The sequence below is a fragment of the Salarias fasciatus genome, chromosome 11 (assembly GCF_902148845.1).
Source record: "Salarias fasciatus chromosome 11, fSalaFa1.1, whole genome shotgun sequence".
Taxonomy (NCBI): domain Eukaryota; kingdom Metazoa; phylum Chordata; class Actinopteri; order Blenniiformes; family Blenniidae; genus Salarias; species Salarias fasciatus.
The window spans coordinates 5,957,611-5,979,732 of NC_043755.1; the positions used below are offsets into that span (position 1 = coordinate 5,957,611).

The 22,122-nt window shown below is 44.4% G+C and overlaps 1 protein-coding gene across 1 annotated transcript; it reads left to right on the forward strand.

Moving 5' to 3' along the window:
• Positions 1-2,372: 2,372 nt before the first annotated feature.
• Positions 2,373-21,740, forward strand: cacng8b (calcium channel, voltage-dependent, gamma subunit 8b). Its single transcript, XM_030103774.1, has 6 exons — positions 2,373-2,754; positions 14,528-14,823; positions 15,469-15,693; positions 19,225-19,308; positions 20,477-20,617; positions 20,908-21,740. Exons 3-6 carry the CDS (start codon positions 15,471-15,473, stop codon positions 21,708-21,710), a joined length of 1,251 nt encoding a protein of 416 aa, XP_029959634.1. The 5' UTR covers positions 2,373-2,754; positions 14,528-14,823; positions 15,469-15,470; the 3' UTR covers positions 21,711-21,740.
• Positions 21,741-22,122: the final 382 nt, after the last annotated feature.

The window sequence follows — 22,122 nt, forward strand, 5'->3', positions numbered from 1 at the left end:
ACGGCAAGCCACCACAGCCTGAGGGCACCAATTGATCACAGGGTTGTATGGCTGAATGCGCTTGTGTGTGGCTGCATTCGCTGGCATATGTGCTTGTGTTTTATGGGGATGTTATTATCACATACGGATGAGAATAAAACATAAATTTGGTGAAAACTATGATACCTTCAGTGCGGGGTGTTGATTTAATTCAACTTGTCTCTTTTCAACTGTTATACTGGAATTTCAGTGTATTGTTTGTTCCAAAAAAAAAAACAGAGAAAAATAAATGGATGCAGATAATACAGCTTTTCAGAAGCACCATACAAAAGAAATTTCAAGATAGATGTGGACTCGTATGATGGAGAGCTTGTGAGAGTTGTTGCAATAAAAGTGAAAACCCCAAACATCCACAGGTCAATAGAGCTGAACGGTGTGAGCATTCGGCTGTCTGAGAGCTTTCTGTGTGCGAGCATGTCTCCTGATGAACGGAGCGTGACTGCCGGTGTAAACAATCCAGATTAAATTGTGGCTCATGCTCATGTGGACACTTTTCTATTATAACATACGTTTCACTGTGAACGTGTGTGTGTGTGTGTGTGTGTGCTTCTTTTTCTCTTTTGTTTGTATGCGTATGCATGCGTGTGTGCGTGCGTGTCTCACTTTCTATTTTCAATGTGTGTGTATTTGTGTGTGTACATCAGAGTGTGGGTTGAGTGGATCTCTCCTTTCACCATCACCATTACTGCATGAAAGACCTGTCACTCTGTATTAGCTCTATCCTGCTCTCTCTCCCCTTTAGTGTGTGTGTGTGCCTGTGTGTGCGTGCACGTGCGTGTCGGGGGGTGGGCGGGGGGGCGAACTGGGCAGTAAAGCCATTTTAAAGCTATTGAAGGTCATTGTCCACTCTCTCTGTTTCGTGAATCCCCACTGTTGTGTGAGCTTCTGCCATCGGCTCAGTTACTATGGATCCGTGGATGTCTGGATCGTGAAACGTGAGATTTCTCCTCAGTGATCTCATTTGGTTGGATAATTAAAGGGCACTCCTTGACATCCCTGTGTCCCTATAACCCCATCAGGAATAACTTTAGAATTAGCTAAACACTCTTATGTGTTGTTCTGACCTGATAAAGTTTGTTGAACAGAAGGCATGAATGAAGGCAGCTGTCATTCAAATGTAGTTTGGAATTTAGTGCCTTGCTCAAAGACGGGGATTCGAGCCTGCAATGTTCAGATCGACCAGCTAAGTTGGGTGGCTGTCTATCCTCCCATTGTCCATAAACCCATCGAAAAGTGAAGTGGTGACTCTGAAAGAGGTAAAACAGAAGGTGTGAAAGTTAATGGTGTGTGTTAGAACTGTGATGAACCTGAGCAGGGCGGACCCTGCCATCACCTGTAGTTAGTGTAGTTAAGGTGAAGCATTATAGTTTATAGATGAATATAAACAAAAAAAATGTGTTGTTGAGGTCTTCAAATATGACACAATTCAGGATTATTAAGAAATAAGTTTTCAAAAATGATTTTTTTATTTTATTTTTTTGAAACATATGTAATTTAAGCTATCTCAACTTAACGGATTGCACAGAAAAAGCATATAGGTGGCTGTTTCATTTTTTTTTGTTCATGTAATATCCTGCAATGAATATTTAATAGAGCTTATAATAGGGGATTGTTTCAAATTTTATACAGCATTTGTCTGATATCGACCTGTAGATATGTGATCTCTCTCTCTCTCTCTCTCTCTCTCCCTCCCTCTCTCTCTCTCTCTCCCTCTCTCTCTCTCTCTCTCTCTCTCTCTCTCTCTCTCTCTCTCTCTCTCTCTCTCTCTCTCTCTCTCTGCAGGGCTGCGCTCGTGCTCCGTTTCCCAGAAATACCAGCGCGGCCCTCATCATCGTCGTCATCATCGTCGTCGCTACAGAGGAGATCTGTCCCGGTGGCGCTCCGGCCACCAAAACACATACATCCGCGGCAATAACACACTCCTGTAACCGAGTCACGACTAATAGGCTACTTACAGAGGCGCGCGGCGTGGCGCGCGCGACACACGCTCCAATAAGCACATCCAGACCGATTCCCTCAATACACATGGAGAGGACGTGAGGGGAGATGGGGGGCGGGGGGGGCGTTATTATAAAGCGCTCGTCGTGATCTTGTCGCACAACACACGCGCACACATACACACACACACGCACACACACACATGCGGCACGAGGAGGCTGATCCCATCTGGTGTCGGACCTGACATTATCCGTCGTGGCCGACATTAGTGAGGAGTTTTGGTGGGATGCGACAAGTTGCTTGCGTCGCGCGCAGTGTGGGAGAAAAGAGATAGAGGAGCAGACAGGCGCGCGTCCAACCGGAGGGGAGGAGGGGAGGGAGGAGGGGGAGACGCAATCTCCCCGAGTACACACTCACACACACACACACACGCACACACAAGCAGCGGCCACATCCACTGTAGACAAATCCCCGTTCAGTGACGTGTTTTATATTAGCCTTTTTTTTTAAATGCCTCTTCAAGCCTTTTCCATTATACACTGATTCAAATTCCACCAGGACACTTCACTCTCCCGCGCGCGCTCCGCATTTCCATCATTTCTAATCACTCCTGTTTATTTATATATTTATTTATTTTTTTTGCCTCGATAGACTCGTTATTTAGCCTATCCACCGTCCACCCCCTCTCTTCGTTTTCCCTCCATCTCTTTCTCTTTGGGAGTGCAACGCTGCTGCGAAGCTCTGAACTAAAAAAAATAAAAACAAAAATCCCTGCAGGTAAGACCTCTGCTCGCTCCTTTAAATGATTATAACTGCATTGTGCCAGTGTTGTTTTTACTTTGCAGCCTTTTGGATCCCAGCTGATCTCCTGTAATTTGCATGCCACATTGATTTGTTTCACGTTGCCTGTAACTTAGCTCACTACTGACAGACAACACTACGGGATTTACAGGAAAACATAATAATCCTCAGCCACCTCTCTTATTACACGCTGAACGATAGTTTCCCCACCTTTTATTGCGCGGGCCTATAATTAGCGACGGAAGCGTCTATTATGCAAATAAAAGCCTTATAATAGCTCATCTGAAGCTTTCCCTGCAATCTCACCGCAGGTGTTGGGACCAAAATATCTGTTGTGATTGTCTGAAATGGTCGACCACCTCTCTGAGGATGAGGAGCAATTTTTCGGTGTGTGTGTGCATGAGCGTGCGTCTTGATGTGTGATTTCTGTCCCAGTCCACTGAGTTTTCTCTGAACCGGTTCTCTTGATGCTAGGCGTCCATTTTCCCCCGTGCAGCCTGTGCAGCCTGTGCAGGCTGATGTGTGTAGCTTACTCTATTAATGAATGCACCGCAGTCCGCATCACTATAACGGAGCCCTGCACGCGCCCAGCCTCGCCGCTCTCAGCCTGCATGTGTCTCCTCGCTGGCGTGCAGCCCTCAGCTCCGGTGCAGGGCCAGCATCTGAGCTCCATGTTTGAACCCGGGCCACATCATGTCATCTCGGAGATTCACCGTCTCTATGCAGCCCACCTTATCCTCATCACGCCCCCCACCACCCCCCCTCCCTCCCAGCCAACCTGTGCATCTGACAGACCCGCTGGTAAAAAAGAGCACCAAACATCAGGCACCCCCTTATCAATCTTTCATTTTTCACCATGGCACAGATCACATGTGGGCTAAAGGTGAAATGCAATGTGTGGAAGTGGAGATGCCGTGTGAGCGTGTGCTGCAGCATGCAGGAGTTAGTGTGCACTGTCAGCAAACAGCGCGATGAGTTATACCTGTCCTCGCTGTGGCTGCAGCTCAGGAGAGGAGCAGTTTGAACGTTTTTCCCACAGATTGCTATTATCTGAGGAGAAACACTCTGCTGTTGTCACTTGCAGCTTTGTGACTGTAGCTCCAGCTTATTTGCACTAAGCTCAGCTTTTCACCGGAGTGCTGCATCCCCTCAGTCTCAGGAACCAGCCTCTCCTTTATACACGTCCAGCAGCACAGTTTTAAACTATACAGTGTTTCTATTCTTGCTCTTGATGTGGTTGCACGTTTGCAGTTATGCCTTTAAGAACTGAGACGTAGTGTGCAAACATGTTGTGACCCATATTTGCCTTCAAAACCGCTTTAATCTGTATACACAGAGGTTTCAAAGGAACTGGAGGAGAAGGTTATCTTCTGGACATCTGAACACAGATGTGAACTTACACAGGCTCACGTCCTCCTGCCCCCTCGTGTTATCCCAGACAGGCTCCGTGACGTTGAGATCAGGGGTTGCTTTTGGTCCCTGCGCTCATGTTTATGTTGCTAACCCTTTAGAAATGAGGACACCCCAATTCAAAGCCAGTGGCTGACTGAAAGAACAGTAAATAAATACGTAAAACAGGCAAAGAAAACTCCAACTCACACCAAATACATTTCCAAATGCCCAAAAGTCATGTAGCGCAGTTTCGTCAACCCACTTGCCACATTTCAGATGCTCGCGCTGTTCCACTCGATGACACACACACACACACACACACACACACACAAATTATACAACAAATGGAAGCAGAGACTCGCCGTTTATGAGAATATAAGGAGCTGAAGTCCAGAAATAGGATTGGTGTTAGAATATTGACATTTACTGTATGTATTGGCCTCACCTGCAGTATTCACAGCCGATCAGATGCCTCCGATGCCTGATGGATAAGAAGCGTTTCTCACATGCCAGAGCACTATACTATACTAAATACCACTGGAGTGATTGTTTAAACATTTCGTCCTACTCAGATTAAATTAAACCCAGATAATGGACAGAATTCTTAATCATTACTGTTATTTGAACGTCTTGTCTTTCTGTATTGTTAGAAATGTGGTGTAGTGAGTCATGTGCCAAGTCAATCATTAGTAAATGATGACTTTTCCTCATGACATATATTAGAATTTTGCACTTTGTTGCATCGCTTGTGACTCATTCAAAGATACTACGGTGCTGTCAGTGACTCCTCAGTCCTCTATCGATGATCAGCCATTCTTTCATTAAGGCCTGTGAGCCCTGCTATCTGCTGGTCACACCAGCTTAGCCCCCTCCACCTCCAGCTTACCAAGCACTGTCTGTGCCGTGTGCGTGATGCATGTGTGGCATTGATGATCGTCTCTGTGGATCTTGGATTACTTTCAAAACCCTTCTTTTGGCTCTAAGATCTGCTGTTTACACTGGAAGGTGACTCATTGCAGTCAATACTGGTGCGTAGCCCACACAGGTTGGAGCTGTGTTTCAGCGCTGGCCAAGTCATAATCATCTGAAGCTCAGATGGTCCAGGACAATTTGAAATAATCTCCACGTTTCCCTTCTTGATATTTAGCTCAAATTTGGTGTCTGGTTGGGCGTTCAGGTCTCGTTCTCACGCTCTGTTTCTGTCTCAGAGGAGAAGAAACGCTGCAGTGGTCATCACATCTGTCATGTTGCCGTTGTTCTGAGGATCAATGTGAGGATTCAGTGTTCCTGTCTCTCGTCAGTCAGGGACTCAGGAGGAAATCAGCGCAGAATAACAGACACAGAATCCCCAATCTGAATATAACCTGAGCTTCCTTAACAAATGTAATTATCAAAGTTTTGTCATGTTTCTGTGTGACTTCTGATCTCTGCACAACACAAACTGCTGCGCGTCACCTGCCGGCTGTGGCTAAATGAGTGCAAATCAAACAGGCTCGCTGTATTTGGGGATCACACTGGTTCAATACACACCGCTGTTTATGGTTCCAGCGAGCACAGGCTTTTTATTCATAGCTTCATAATTGACTCCTGTCTCAGTGGCTGTGACCCGGACATCAATTACCCCAAAGCTGTGGTGTTTTTAAGTGCTTTGCTTAAGTTAGCGCAGCCTCTGATAGCAGGGCTGTGAGAGGCTGTGATCGAACCGTATTATGTCATTGATATACTGTCAGACGACCTGTCTGTGGACACGGTTTGCGCAGCACAAACACGCAGCAGACACACTGTTAGCGTATCTGACAGGAAGGTCTGCTCGCCGGGCTGAAGGACGCCACGGGACCTGAGACTGAACCCTCAGCCAGGGTACAGCTCCAGTCGCAGCAAGTCAAAATGTTGACGTTTGACGTCTGACAGGTCATGTAGAATAGTTTATGAGGCCTAGAGTGTTTTCACCTGTTGTTCGAGAACGTGAAATATAACAAGATGATATGTGACACTCAATAATTGAGTAAAAAAAAAAGAAGCCTATTAACAGTTGTGTAAACTTGTTGTAGTTGAGATGAACTGCTTGGCTGTGGGTCTGAAGAACATAAACCGTGATTAAAAGCTCCTGAAAAGGCTAATAAATTGATTTATTAACTAACCAGGCACTACTGAGGATAAAGTAGTAACACCAGCATCCCCAGTGTAAATTAATACATTACATTTTGTTTCATTTGTGCAGCATGCGGCTGTAATAATGGGACTTTAGACGTCACTGTTATCTTATTACAGCATAAAGACACAGAGTGGCTGTGATTAATTTTTTACAACAATTTTTACTGAAGTAGTTTAAAGGTAAACAGCTCTCCGGCCTTCACATTGAAAGTGTAACATATATCCAACATAAACTGAGGCGCGCATATCGGCCTAAGCCTGGAAGCAGCGTCCCTTTTCACCAGAGCTCCATTACCTGCAGTTCCTCCTTCCAGGAGTACAATATATTTTACTGTATTTCAGGCAGTATTTTACGATGTCTTTATTGCAAGGTTGAAGCTATTTTTTATTTGTTCACACTCCCGAAACAATTGGTCTCAGCTTTATTTTCTCCGTGCTTAGAGTTTGCCGTTTGTGACTGTAACAACTTTTCGAATGTTTTTGGATTTACTTGTCACGCCGCTCGGAAGCTGCCACGGGCTGAGGCTGCTGGGAGTAGCAACCAATTCAAGGAGAAAACTTGGAGCAGAAAGTTTAGTAATGGTGCAACGTTGCTGCAGCCTAAATGTGAAAGTGAAGAATCAAACGATGATTAACTGAAATGAGCATCCTTCATTTGTTCTAAATTCTGAGACATATGGACTGAACAGTTAATCAATAATGAACATAATTAGTAGTTGCAGCTTTCTGTCGTCATGAACTGTTGCCTGTTTTGAGCAGCTGTGATAAGTGCGTGCGTTTGATTCCTTCCCGGTTGATTTCTCTCCCCTCTGCTGCACTTACATGACAGGGTAATAAATGAACGGCACACTCCTTGCTGTGAGAAAAAAAAAAACCCGATAAATTTGAAGTGCCATCTTTTGTTAGATCTTCCTTTCAGCGAGTGCTTAACTCCGGGAGTGTGCAGGTCCTTCATGTGCATGGCTGCACATGCGCATGTGTTGAGATGTGAGTTCATGGGTTCATGAGCATCAGGTCATTCAGAGACACTTTATTTTGAGAGCCTCTTAGTCCTAGGTGTGACTGCCACTGGCTCCTCGGGCCGCTCTGCTCAGACGGGCGGAGACGTGGTCTTAACGGCAGTTCAGCTCCTCTTTGAAGTACCTTTTTAAAGATGACCTATTTTATCGTTTCATTGTCAACATTTTGACAGTTGTGGGTTTCTGCATCTCGCATGCTCAGGGTTTGTTTGTGTGTTGCTCTTTTTTTTCCCCCCGTGCACCTGTGTGTCTGTGCCGGGCACGTGAACATGCTCGGATGTGAGTGTGTGTGTGTGTGTGTGTGTGTGTGTGTGTGTGTGTGTGTCTCAGCGATGAGCTCAGGTGTGCAGCTTCAACTCACGATTAAGGAAAGACATCATTTCCACTACCAAGATTTCCTGCTCTGAATATTTATGCATGTTTTCCTAATGTTCGCCGCTGCCATCAGGAACTCAGAATAGAATACGCTGCTTGTATTTTTAGAGCTGTCATCATAAGTAGGCCTGGTGCATCTTTTTTTTTTTTTTTTTTTTTTCTCGTGGTCAAGCCATTAGTATTAGCTTATGTCATTCTCGCTAACGACAGTCCTGATTCTGGTTATTTGCACATGAGATATATCCCCAGCCTTGTTTATTGCGGCAGTCAGTGCGGCTGCACTCTGCGGTGTTGATGCTACACTGGAAACCTCCTCACATGCCCACACAGGATTAACGCCTTTCACATGTGTGGAGAAACTTATTACAGTTGTCATCATTTATTCAACAAGCAGTTTGGTAGTTGATTTATGCAATGAATAGCTAATGGAGCAGCTGCTACGAAATTCAAATCTCCAGTGTGATTTATGGCTGCATTATTAGAGCCACAACTCGTCGGATGTGCTTATATTTCATACGAGCGAGGTTTTCTGTCATGCTGGGAGTGAGTCACACAGGTAGATGTGATTATATCTGAAGTTTTCTGACAAGTGAGGGCCTGGTGCTGTAATGGTCCCTGCAGCTGCTATCTCCCAAAGCTAAGCTCTTAGCCTTTGTTGCTGCAGTAAATCCTGCGCAGTTAATTGGCCTCTGGCTGGCCTATAGTCTCCCGAGTGTTGTGAGCATACTATACAAGCATTACTGTGAGGGTTAAATTACCGCTGGGAAGCTCGGCATTATGGCAAAGTGAACCAAGTACTTATATAACTCCGCTGCAGCTATACTTTGAATTCAAACGTGCTCAGTGTTTATTACTGTTCTTATCGAATCAACGATCCTCAGAGACAGCAGGCACACAGGTTAAACCCTGCGTTCCACATTGTGAAAGGACTGTACGTTTCATTTAAACCTAAGTTACTGTTTTTGGAAGTGTTCTTTCAATTCTTTCAAACTAACAGCTGTAAGTTTGGACAACCACTGAAAACAGGATGAAAAATCCGCACTTCACATTGACATAAAGGCTGTTTCTGTCAGATTTAATGTGTTTTACCTGGAAATATGTGAAAAAGTCATGTCATCGTGTTTGGTGGTGGTTGCTCCACAGAGGAAATGGGCATAACTATCAGCCTCCAATGTGACTAAGTTATATTTATCGTGGTTTTTGTAAATCACACTGACCACTGCCTCATAGTGTAATGGATGTTTTAACAGGACTGTGCAGAGCTTGACACAAAACCAGTGAAAAAAAATGTGAAATTTTTGTTTCAAATGTTTCAGATTCAGGATTCAGGTGTGTCTCGTGTTGCTCACGTCTGATGATTTCACATCTACTTCCTTTTTTTAAAAGAAAAAAATTTGTTTGAAGCGTTTGCATGTTGCAGCCAGAGGGATCCCCACTGAGGAATTGTCAGATTTAATCCAGAGACACAAACAGCCTCACAATGACACATCCACTACTGCTCTTTAAGAGGCTCTAATGTATAAAATCATTAAATTCCTTTATCTGTGGAGGCTTGCTCTTTCAGACACCATAGCACTTTAGTGATTTCAGATAATATCAACGTGTTTTTAGAGACAGGTCAACACCACTGATACAAAAACCGGGCTGGCAAAGTGTGTTCAGCTTTCTTTCATAAAAACAAAAAACACCTGCATCATTTTCCTCAGCGAGAGGTTCGAACAACAAATGTTTGTGCTGAAGTGACAAAGGCCTGGAGCAGCGGCGACAGGAGCGGCGGAGCGCTGCGCTCAGGTGTTGTTACACAGAGAGGAAGTCTGAGAGCCGGGGAGGCGGGGCCACCGGAGAGGTCAGCGGAATGCTGAGCGGACGGGAGGAGAGCTGCTCTTTCCTTGCCTCACGCCGGCAGTTGGTGTCATTGTTGGTTTGTAGGGAGCGAATTGTCCTCTTATCAATAAACCAGCGGCCATGTGTGCGGTGGGTTTCCCCCGGCTGCTTGTCAGAGTGTTTTGAAGGGGCCAAAGCAGCTTGGAAATCTTTCCTTTTAACTGTTAGTAAGAAGCCATGATGGAAATGAAATTACTGAATATTCCAGTAAAACACATTTTTTAAACATAAACGAATTTGAAACAACTTATTATTATTGTTTTTTTGAGAGTAACAGTCCCATTTTTGATAAAAACACGCAGCTCAGAACAGTTTTGCATTAATACCTTTATTATAGTGGGTTAATGTTGATTTTATTTTTTACTTCCTTTATATTTTAATGTGTTTTACATTGTTTGCATGATTTTACTCACTTTTTTTCCCATCTTTGTCTTGTATTTTCTGTTTCCCTCTCTGCTTTGTCTTGTTATCACTGCATGAATGTTCCTGTGAAGCACTTTGAATTGTACCAGCCTCTCCGAGAAGCGCTTGATAAATACATTTTCATCGATTGAAGGTAACTGTGGTCGGAAAGCTCTCTTTTCAACATGAAGTCGTTTTGACCCAGATCAATCTCTTTACCGAGATATTTGGTGATTATTGGAGGCTCCTTTGTTAACAGGAACAGCTTGAAGTGCCTCGCTCTCTTTTTCATCCAAACCGCCAGCTTTTCTGTGACGAACAACAAAAAAGGAGCAAAGTCTCAGAACCAATCCTGATGACTTAAAACCTTTTCTTTACTTTTAACACACTGTTGTTCCTATGCAGAAATCCCTGAACAGAGATTAGTGGAACTTTTGTCTTGAAGCAGCAACTACGGAAGTCTGTATCAGGATAAATAAACTTAAAAGTTGGAGTAATTTCAGCCATTTGCTCAGAGGTGACCAAACTTTTTTCACAACAACCTTTATGAAACGTTCTGCAAGCATGTAACACGTATGCAAAACCCCTGAAAGTCCATAAAAATGAAAGCCTGACAGAGGAACATGGATTTAGGACCCGCCAACAATAAATTAATCTTCCGCTGCGGGCTGAAGTCAGCCACTGGAATAATATAATGGCTTTGCCCTTTTCTGACCTTGTATCCTCGTCTAATAAATGTTTATGCAGCTTCTCCGTCGAACCAATTGATTAAAATGCTCCTTCTTTTATTTTTTTTTCCTCCTCCTGCCCACTTGTTTCTTCACGCTCTCCTGCTCCCTCTCCCCATTTTCCCTTCATTCCTTCTTTCTTAATTATTGGTGGAAAATAGAAATTACAGATAATTAAATGACAATTATGATCTCCCACACAGGGGAGTTCTGGCTAGGGGGAATAACTTAGTAGGTTATTCTTAAGGTCATTCATTAAATACTGGAGTCAAAGACCACACACACACACACACGCACACGATACTCCGTTTTTTGCCCTCAGAGATAACATAATCCCTCGTAGACGTACATTTTCCTGTGGGAGAGGCAGTAGTTTGGTAGGGTTGGAAGGTCATGCAACACACACATGCATACACACACACACACACACACACACACACACACACACACACACACACATGCACTCATCAAGTTCACGTGTTTGTTGACACATATGCTCCACAACATGCAATGAATAAGTAACACTGCTGGTGTCATTTGACGGTTTACATAATAAGGAGCCTCTTTGCAAAGATACGAGGAAACTAAGTGAAGGGAGCTGAGGGGAACATTACTGGGATTCAATAAGATTGGACTCGACCCATCCTCAGATGCACTGGAGAGGAAATGTGCATGCACACACACATACAGAATGGCACACATACTCACAACATCCCGACCCTCCTTCCATCTTTCCTTCTGTCTCTGAGGCGGCTCTGTTTTGGGTCTCACAATGCAAACAGGATGTAACCTATTTCGATCACGGTGCCATATTGCATCATCAAATATTAACAGACTTGACTGCATTGCATTATGTCTTCAGAAACACTGTTTGTTGAGTAATGTGCACGGCTCCGCCATACCCTCGAGTTTGTTCCTCGCTATGTCACCGAGAGACACCAACAGTCTGGTGTCCCCGGCAACCGATGGCGTTCGGTCTCCGTCCGCCTGCCTTTATGGGCCCATGTGCACGTGCGAGCGTGTGTCCAGAAGCGTCTGTGTCGCAGTGGTCGCACACTTATCTATTGATAGAGCTTTGTCGCACTGGTCTGTCTGCCTGGGTTTCAGAGTCAACATTTTGTTGGTGACTTGAAATATCCCCCTCATTTCTGCCTCTTTCTTTCCCCTCTTTTCTCTGCTCTCTCTCTCTCTCCCTCTCTCTCTCTCTACCTCCCTCTCTCTTTCTCTCCATCTCTATCTCTTGCCTGCCCCTCTCTGTTTCCCCCCCCTCGCTCTATGCTGATCCAGACTTTGGAATTCAATGTTGCTATGGTAACAATGTCGGGTTGGTCCTCCCTGCCTCCCCCTCTTGCTCCTCTCATTCAGACTGGATGCAGTTCACTTGCTCTGGAGTCGTTCCCTCTTTAGCCTGTAACACTGTCACTTCTATAATTACTCTTTATGTTTTACCACACTGCAGTATTAAAACGCAGAAATTCAGGTAGATATATTTGCTATATAGAGTGAGCAGCTGAGGGAAATGCACACGATTCACTATCACAATGATTTTGCCCAAATATTCCAGAAACTATAATGCTGCATTTTTACAAGATCACTGCTACTTTTTTCACCAAATATTTGCACAGTGTTATAATTATTTGGATGCTGACTGCTGTTGAAATTCAATGACATTTTACAGTACTGTAAAAAACATGCTAATTTGTAACCCTCACTTTGAAAGTTGATCTCCAGTTGATTGGTCTTTATACTCCAGTTTATATAATCCTGCAGCTAGCACGCTTCTTCTAGACTTCTTTTATTTTAACAGTTTGTATCTTAAATAAATTTACATTAGATGCAGTTCTAAAAATGTGTGTTTTATTAAAATAAATGTGGTGGCCAAATGTCAGAAATGAAAAGTTTGAAAAGCGTTCTCCTTTTTTTCCTTTATATATAATAATAGAACAGCTGAAACACTCTTGTATGTATGAACCGTTAATCCATAGACATTATAGTAACAGGTGATGAGTCTGAGACATGTTATAATAGAGTTGTCTGAAAGCATGAGTGAACTGACATTGTAGAAATCATTTTCCAATATTTGTCTTGACGTAAACTACTTCACAAACCAACCACTGAGGTTTTTACTGCAAGTGGTTCTGTCTGCAGCTGCAGCTCGGTACAGTGGTGCTAATTGGTCATGCTAATTTAAAGATGATGAAAGTTTTATTGGTGTTCATCTCATTAGGCGCCTAAATGACGTTAGGGATATGAAATATTGGCCATTTGTGGCGTTATCCTGACGGGCTCCAGCTCTCGGGTTCAGTGACTGGATGCAGGCTCTGAACTACCTGTAGATGTCCTTTACCTGATGTGGGATTCAAATGTTTCTGCTTTCATTTCATTGGCTCAGAGCCAGATGCAGACACTGAATACAAAACGTGCTGATGGAAGAAAACATTTTTATGAAACATACCGCTCTCTAAAATTTATGCCACATTTAATAAAAATTGTCAGATCCATCCTACTTGGATCAATGCCTGGATAGTGCTCTCCCTGAGAGCATAATTAGGCATAATTAAAGTCTTGTATTGACCTGTCACATTGAGAGAAAAGTCCATTCCCGTTCAATGCAAACGTTTCACGATCAGCTGCGAAGTGTCAGCTGATATCATGCACACTGACACCGAACGCGAACGTGCGGCTGACAGGACTGTTGTGTTTCGACAGTTATCTGGCTGTGAATGTGACAATTGAGCATCTTTCTGTAAACTAGACCTGATGAGGATGCCAGAAGAAGGTCAGAGTTAACGCCCCAAGTCTCTGAAAACGCCTTTATGAAATTAAAAAGAAGTCCCACAGCAAGCTTCTTAATACCAAGATTTTTTTGTCTCTCTCTTCATAACAAATTGAACATCTCAAGTTTTTTCACTGTTGATTGATAAAAGGCGAGCGTTTATTCAGGTACCACTTTTCAGACACGAGGCAGTTCAGATTGCTTCTCAGAATATTTGAAATACATTACAGGAACATTAGAATCACACTGGGGATCATTGAAAACAAAGCATGTAAGACAGCAAATAGCTGCAAACATGACAAGTGTTACATTTCAAAACCAGAAATGCTCCATATAGAGTCCATTAGGATAGAAAATTACCGGTAGTTCCATAAAGGCGTTCCTATGCTGTCCTGATTCTGAGCAGAGTCTTTGTACAAACTCTCGTCTTTCTGGTCGGGGTGGAATCATCCTTACTGTTCATGTCTGTTACATCTATTATTCCTGCATGTTTGGTGTTGCTGTTTCAATGAAACAAAGTTAGAAGAGCATCTTTTTGGGTCAAGGTTAGGGTTAGTCCTTCTAATGAAGAAACAAATTCAATATGATTGAGAAAAATTACCTGCATGTTAACGCAGCGATTAATAAATACCCGCTGTGGTTTGTTTGTTTATATCACGAGTCGAGGTAAAAATCATCAAGTAAGAGTGAAATATCATCTTGCTTGGCCAGCTTGTTTAGTTTAATGCTGATGAATCTCTTCTAATATGCAATCAACATTTTTTCCCAAAGTTTATTCTCCGTAAAACACCTGAGAGAGGAACGTGTGTGTGTGTGTGTGTGTGTGTGTGTGTGTGTGTGTGTGTGTGTGTGTGTGTGTGTGTGTGTGTGTGTGTGTAATTGCCTTGTGATGAACTTGTGACCCGTCCAGGGTGTATTCTGCACGGTCAGCTGGAATCCAGCCCCTTCAGACCTTCTCTCTCCAAGTGAACTCCTGAGACCTGACCTCTCCGTGTGTTCTGCTCCTTGTCGTTGCGCAGCAGGGGAGCAGTGACCATGGGGTTTCTCTCGGACGCCGTCTTCTAACAGCGGACAGGACAGAGCGCGGGACAGCTGTCCACAGCCGCCACCAGCACCAAGCCTACAGCGAGACGAGCAGCGAGAGAAAGAGAGAGAAAGAGATCGAGGCAAACGAGAGAGGAGCGCAAGCAGGAGAGAAGGGCGCAGGTGAAAACAGTCGATGGATGCTGTCCGGATTGAAGGGACAGCACGTTCTTCACTGACGGGGAAAAGAAAGATTTCAAAATTGAGTCGAAGGATAGAAACTCGCCGTCAGGTAAGGCTCACTTTCACCTTTATTTATTATGAGCCGGATCAATGTGAAATCGAAGTTTTTAAAGTAGTACAATACATCTGGAGCGGCAAAGGCATTACGCTGAGCTCAGTGTGTAACTCACACCTGCCTGGGTCTGTGGGACAGGCTCTAAGTGAATTATGTAATGCCATTTGTGAGAGAGCATACATGGTAAAGGATGCACCCGCATTACCTTTCTTATAAAGACAGGCACAAGGTGATCCCATTTTTGATGTGTGTGTGTTTGTGTGTGTGTGTGTGTTCTCACTGTGAGGGTGAGAACAGTGTCGGGCTCATGAATATGGAGCTGGGGAGGCTGTGATCTGTTGTGCTCCACATCAATTCTGTCTTGTTAGGCGAAGTCAGCAGAGTCATCAAACTCTCCTCCAAGGACACATCACCGAGCCACTTTATGCACCTCCCACATCCGCCCCCACCTCTGGCCCCACCCGTGCCCCCCACCCCCCCCGTCCTGCCCCTCGTCATCGCCCCTGCATGTTTGCCGTCTTCTTTTATTAAACTGCACTTTGTCAAAGCGCACCTTATTCTCTCGCTGTACAATAAATACCTGCTTCTCTTCTTCTTCTTCTTCTTCTTCTTCTTTTTCCCCTCTTTCCTCTTTTTCAGGCATGGTGTGTGAGAAGGGGATCCAGATCCTCCTCACCACCGTGGGGGCATTCGCTGCCTTCGGCCTGATGACGGTGGCAATAGGGACGGACTACTGGCTGTACTCCCGTGCCCTCATCTGCAACAGCACAGCCAACATCACCCAGGATGACCCCCATAATAAGGACAAAAAGGACCCTGGGGCGCTCACCCATTCTGGGCTTTGGAGAATATGCTGCCTGGAAGGTAAAGATGAAGCTTTGGGAGACATTGGTGCTTTATGGCTGAGATTTGGACTGAGACAGGGTTGTTAATTGTGATACAGATGTTGCGCCAGGCAGCTGTTTTCCATCATGTTAACGTTTAATGTCAATCCAGATGCTGTCAAACAACCTCGTCTCACCTCCACAGCCTGAGGGGACGGAGGGGAATGAGAGAGCAGAGTTTTGTGGAGGGAAATCTTTCCCAGCGAGAGAATTGACAGCAGATAGATGGACATGAAGAAACTCACAGTGAGGACAGATTTGCTGATGAATGATACGTGTGGACGGTCGTGTTGGAGGGGTTCATGGTCACTCGTTCTCATAAGCACAGCTTTTCCTCCTGTATTTAGTCTTTAACAGCTTTACAAAGTCATTTATATGCTGAGCAAGAGGAGGATGTAACAAATTATAAAAGCTGCTATTTTAGGATGCTGGTAAAACATATTTAAATGCTACTTCATATTTAAATAATACTACACTGCTACAGCTACTGAATCCACAAAATTGAATTTATATTGGAATTTTCTGATCTGTGCTCTTGTTACCAAGAAGTTTATTCTTTAACAGAGGCAGTGTTTGCCTGTTTGCGATAGTGCGATGTTTGTTGATCAGAGAAATGTGGCTGCTGTTGTTGTTGTTGTTGTTCTTGTTGTTCTCGCCTCATGGGCTCATATTACAAACACTGGCCAGCCCCTCCTGTGTGGAGTTTGCGTGTTCTGCCTGTGCGTGTTTAGTCTCCAGGTAGTTTCCTCCCACGGTCCAAAAAGCACACATTTGAAGTAAATTGATGACCCTAAGTTGTCAATAGATGTGAGTGTGTGTGGTAGTCTGTCTCTCTGAGTTTGTCGACCTGCCTTCACACAAAGTTCGCTCTGATTGGCTCCAGAAACAAGTCTTTGCACCTCTGGTGCTGATTTATAGGACACTGACCTAAATCTGCGTTGAATCAAACCTGTGAGATCTAATTAAAGTTTCTCTATTCGACGTCTTGCATCTCTGAGCTTTGCAGTGATGATTGTGTTAAACTGCATGTGTTGTAGAATCTGTTTTTCTAAACTGCGGCGACTTTCAGTCGACTAGAAAACATGTAGTGCAGCACTGCTACGATATCAGCGATCATTATTAGCATTGATGCGTCACACGTTTCGTTTGTATCTGTTTGACCAAGCCGCGGTGACAAGACAACAATTTTGCATAATTGCTGTGTAACAACATGACACTGGAGCGTAGCCCTCACTTACAATAATCCATTAATCATTGTCTTTGATTCAGGCTGCATTCGCTTAAGTCAAGTGCTGAAACAAAAGCCTGCATTCACCCATCGACTTGTCATTGTAAGTGGCAGAAGATACAGAAACTGGCAGCAGCCGTCTCTCAATCTTCGGCGTGTCATTGCAACACAAGCTGCTAATTCATTATACATTTCACTGCCTGGCTGACACTCAACGGCAAAGGCTGGGATGGAGTTAACAGGGAAGCAGCCACAGCCAAAGGGGTGGTGTGAGTTAGCGATCTGCGCCTTTGCTCACATTCAGACGGAGGTGGAAGCTTTTTCTGTCCCCCGGAAAACCTCTTGGCTCTCTTTGTAAAGCATCTCCAGCCCATCCTGGGTTTTGGTCATTGTACAAAGCTAATTTGTCCTCATCTCGGAGCTTCCTGATAGCAAAGCAGCCAATTAGAGATAAGCTTTAGCCCTTGCAGCTCTGCTGCAGTGCACCCCCACCCACTCCTTCCTTTGCCCCACTCTCTCAGTTTCTCCACTTACCATCCCTCTGCCTCACTCCCCCAAACATTACATTTCATCTTTCACTGGTTTCTCCTCGCCGTTGCCTCCTTGTAGTTTCCTCTTTCATTCGGTCTTCTCCCCCACATTGTGGTGCAGTAAAGCTGACAGTGTCTTGGCATGGCTTAGAGGTCAAGTATCCTTGATGTCTGTGGAGTATTCGGCCAAGATAGATGCTCAGTAGTCATGCAGCGATGCAGTGAGGTATAGCTGGAGTGGAAATGCAAGACATGCTAGCTCTAAAAGATTAATGCCCGCGGGTGGGTGGCTGGCACATTATGCTGTGGATAGAGACCTGTCCTCCTCTCTGTTCTGCAGGTTTATCCGAGGCGGGGTTACCGGAGAACCTCCTCATGCATACATTTGCTTATTTGTTTCTAGGATTTTGTTCACACAACGCCGCAGATTTGTGAGACTGATGCTACACACACCACGAGACTCAACCTACACACACCGCCAAGTACTCACTTTGAACAAATGTCTTTGAGCCATCCCATCATGCTCAGTGTTGGAGATTGTATTACTGATAATTACTCAAGGTCTCGGTCAAACTGCTACCTTTAGACTTCAGCTCAGAGTGAGATTTTGTTTTTGGGTGGTGGGGTTCGGGAGGTGGGGGCGTGGACTACAGTCAACTGCTTGTTTACTAGTCGAGAAGAAAACTTACTTCAAATAATAAGCTGTTTCCCAGCATGGCGTCTTTCATCAAACCTATGGAAACAAATCATTGTAGATCTGTTTTAAATGCAGGATGCACTCAGTTGTTATTTCCAGTTTCACATGCTGTTTTAGAAATGACTATTTTGAGTAAAAGTATTATGATCGATCCTGCCACAATGGTTAAATATGTTCTTTCAATGTATACCAAAAGAAATTGAGCATTCTGCTAGAAACTGCTGCTTATTGTGAAAAGTATTTTAAAATTGTTTTAAAGACTACAGTATTTCCTGATGTTTATTTGTATTTTGCTTGACTTTTCCCTTCCTCTTGCAAGTCTCAGAACATTTCTTTAAAATCATGCTTCAAATATTGTCTGTTCAAACTTTGAAATCTGTATTCAAGTAAAAAATAACCCTGTATTGATATGTTTAATAAAAAAAAAAATTGAGAAAATGTTTAAAGAAATGTTCGAAGCTACCTTGCAGCTGGACGACTGTCTTAGCAGCGTCTGGGAATAATAACTGATCCATGTGGTCAAACTGACGTGTCGCACCTTTGTACCTCCATCTGTTTCTTCACAGACTAACATGTGGAAACATAAGACCAGCTCACCCCGCGTCTGTCCGTCTCTCCTTCCATCTGTGTCTCATCATCCCATCACTCCATCTTTCTAAATGTCCATGCATCAGCACCAGTGCTGCGCTGCACCATCTTAACTCCGTCCGTCTGTCTGTCTACATGCAAGACCCCGGCGGGTAGTTATCTGTCTGCCACTGTGTCTGCATACTCGCATGCATTTTGCACGTACATGTGAACTGTGTGTATGTATGCCATGTGAACAAACACACATCTACACTGACAAGCAGAGCCGATAATCTTTGTGATGTTTTTCCAGTTTTTATGCTTCAATTCACACACAAAAAAAAAAAAAAGATAAAAGACACGTTTTCTTTTCGCATCCACTCGTTCACTCGTCAGGGGGATAGACACTGTTCTATTTAATCATCCTGCTGTTGTGAGTTCATGTCTCTGGTTGAGTCTGGTCACCTTGTTTTTATTTATGAATCTCAGGAGTGAAGAGAGGAGTGTGTTCTCAGATCAACCACTTCCCAGAGGACGCCGACTTTGACCATGACGGGGCAGAGTACGTCCTACGTAAGTCAATACTCGTGGTACCAGATGTGAATGATGAAGGATGGAGTGTGGAGAGGGAGGTGCAAATAAAGACAACTACACCGCAAAACCTGTAACGTCTGCATCGTCTGAAATATGGCGTATTATCACTTCGTTCTTAGTTGATAATCTCATCAAGAGAGAGACATGTGACAGTGTGTGCAAAGTCAGGGGAGATGGGGTGCCCTAGTTTGTTCTTGGTGCCCTGCAGGGATGTCTTTCTGCTCCATGATATGCTACATGCATGCCCGTGCATACATAAAGAAAAGCCTGTGCTCTGTTTACAATGTTGCAGAGGCATTTTGCTGGCATTTAGGTGGCATTTTCTCTCCTGTGGCCTAGTTGTCCTAGATGAGAGAGGACTGTTAATGTGTGTGTGTGTGCGTGTGTGTGTGTGTGTGTGTGTGTGTGTGTGTGTGTGTGTGTGTGTGTGGTTGGCAGACCTCTTGAAAATACTGAAGGTCTCATGGGAAGAGTTTGATTCGATTGTGTGCCACGATCTGAGTAATTAATTTCTCCACCAAGCATTTCTCCTATATTTTTAATGACACAAACGAAAATGTTTTTTGTGTGTTTATTTATTCGTGATGTCCAAACCTTGTTAATGTGCTTTATTTAAACAAATAATCTTTTAATTATACAATGGAGCTCCTTATTGCTCTGTTCACAGTGTGTGGTTTATTTTCACTAAATTTAACTGCACATAAACAGCTTCTGCATGTCAGTCAGCCAAAGAAAAATGCAGATTGTTTCATTAGAGTCACCACTTAATAATGCCTGCTAATATGAATCTGACTATTAATATGTTTTAGTTGCCATTAGTCATGATGTGGGATTAGTCTGGTTCAGACATTTAGAGTTTATAGCAGCAAACAATTCAGCTAAAAACGCCAAAATGTAGCAAAGTGAGACTTCATGATGTTGAGATCAGGACTCTGTGAAAAGCGTATGTTTACATTATTCAGTTCTTTATACCTGAAGACAGTAGCCAATAAACTGGTGGCATGTTTGTTATTATATCGCTCTGCTACAGAGTAAATCTGTTCCCAGACAGAAGCTCTGTTGTTGGTGTTGTGAAATGTGTGTATATTTTCTGCTGCCTTCTCATTCTAGTTTTTGCTTATTTACTACCACACTGTCTTCTGTGTAGGGGTAGTCAGGGCTTCCAACATCTTCCCAATCCTCAGTGCCATCCTGCTGCTGATGGGAGGCGTTTGCATCGCCGCTAGTCGTTTCTATAAGAGCAAAAGGAACATCATCCTCGGGGCAGGAATCCTCTTTGTGGCTGCAGGTAACTGAGGAATAATGCATGTGCACTGCAAACGCATTCATATCTGAGCTTGCACGTGAGCGGTGACCTGGATAATAATAGTAAAATCGAGCATCGAGGTGGGTTTTGATTACATTGCATTGAAAAAAATTCTTTTTTTGTGCTCATGATTGAATTAAAACCTAGATGCACCTGATCATTACTTTTCTTTTTGTAAGTCGTCTCATGATCTCATGTTGAATCAAATTGATGGCTACTGCTCTAATTTTAAGCTGATTGTTTCTAAAACGTTCATTTCTCTGCTCTTACAGGTCTGAGTAACATCATTGGAGTCATCGTTTACATCTCCGCTGCTCTGGGGGACATTTCCCCCAAAAAGGACGAGGACAAGAAGTGGCAGTACTCGTACGGGTGGTCCTTCTACTTCGGGGGGCTGTCCTTCATCATGGCGGAGATGGTGGGCGTGCTGGCCGTGAACATCTACATCGAGAAGAACAAGGAGCTCCGCTGCCGCTCTCGCACCGACATTTTCAAGAGCACCACCCACGCCATGCTGCGCCTGCCCAGCTACCGCTTCCGCCGCCGCTCCCGCTCCTCGTCCCGCTCCACCGACCCCTCCCGCTCCCGAGACCCCTCGCCCGTTGGCGGGGGCGGGGGGAAGAACTTCGGCCTGCCCCCCTCTGCGCTGCTTTCGCAGGGCCCCATCTCAGTGTCCACTTTACCGAACCCGCACTCCCGCTCCCACACGGCTCTGGCTGGAGGCGACATCTCCCTCTACACGTTGTCCCGAGACCCCAAACTGGGGGGTTTGCCGCCCATGTACGGAACGGTGGACAGGGCCACGCTCTACCAGCTCCACAACTGCTTCCCGAAGGACGGGGGCGGAGGCGGAGGCGGGGTGATGATGAGCGGTACGCTCCCCTCGCTCAAGTCCCACAATCCTTCCAATTCTTCCAACTCCAACGCACCGATGCCCAACTCGGTGGGCTCCGGCCCGCCGCCCTTCACCTCCTCCACCGTCGACAGGGAGCGAGGGATGGGCACTCTGGACAGGCTGAAGGGAGACCGGGAGAGCAACTCCAACACCCTCAACAGGAAGACGACGCCCGTGTAGACGGAGGGAGGCGAGGAGGAGGAGGAGGAGGAGGAGGAAGGGCGGAGGTGGAGAAGAGGGCGGGAGAAATGCAAACACAGGCAGAAAACGCGATGCGCCTCCCTCCATGTTCACTGTTACTTAGTCTACTCAATCTCACTGAGAAGAAGAAGAAGAAGAGTAATAACAGAGCGATAATAACAACAACAATGAACTATCACAATAAAACTATTTTGATATTTTAACGTGCTAGAAATGATTTATTTTGTTAATGATCAAACGCAATTAACCTTGGGCTACTCTGAATATGTCTCACATAATTTTTTTTGTGCAATATTACTGCTAATCTAGCCAGATCATCATTAATGTAAAATTGTTGTTGTGATTATTCTTAGCGTTATTACAGCCTAGCTGTCTTTGCAAACACTACAGT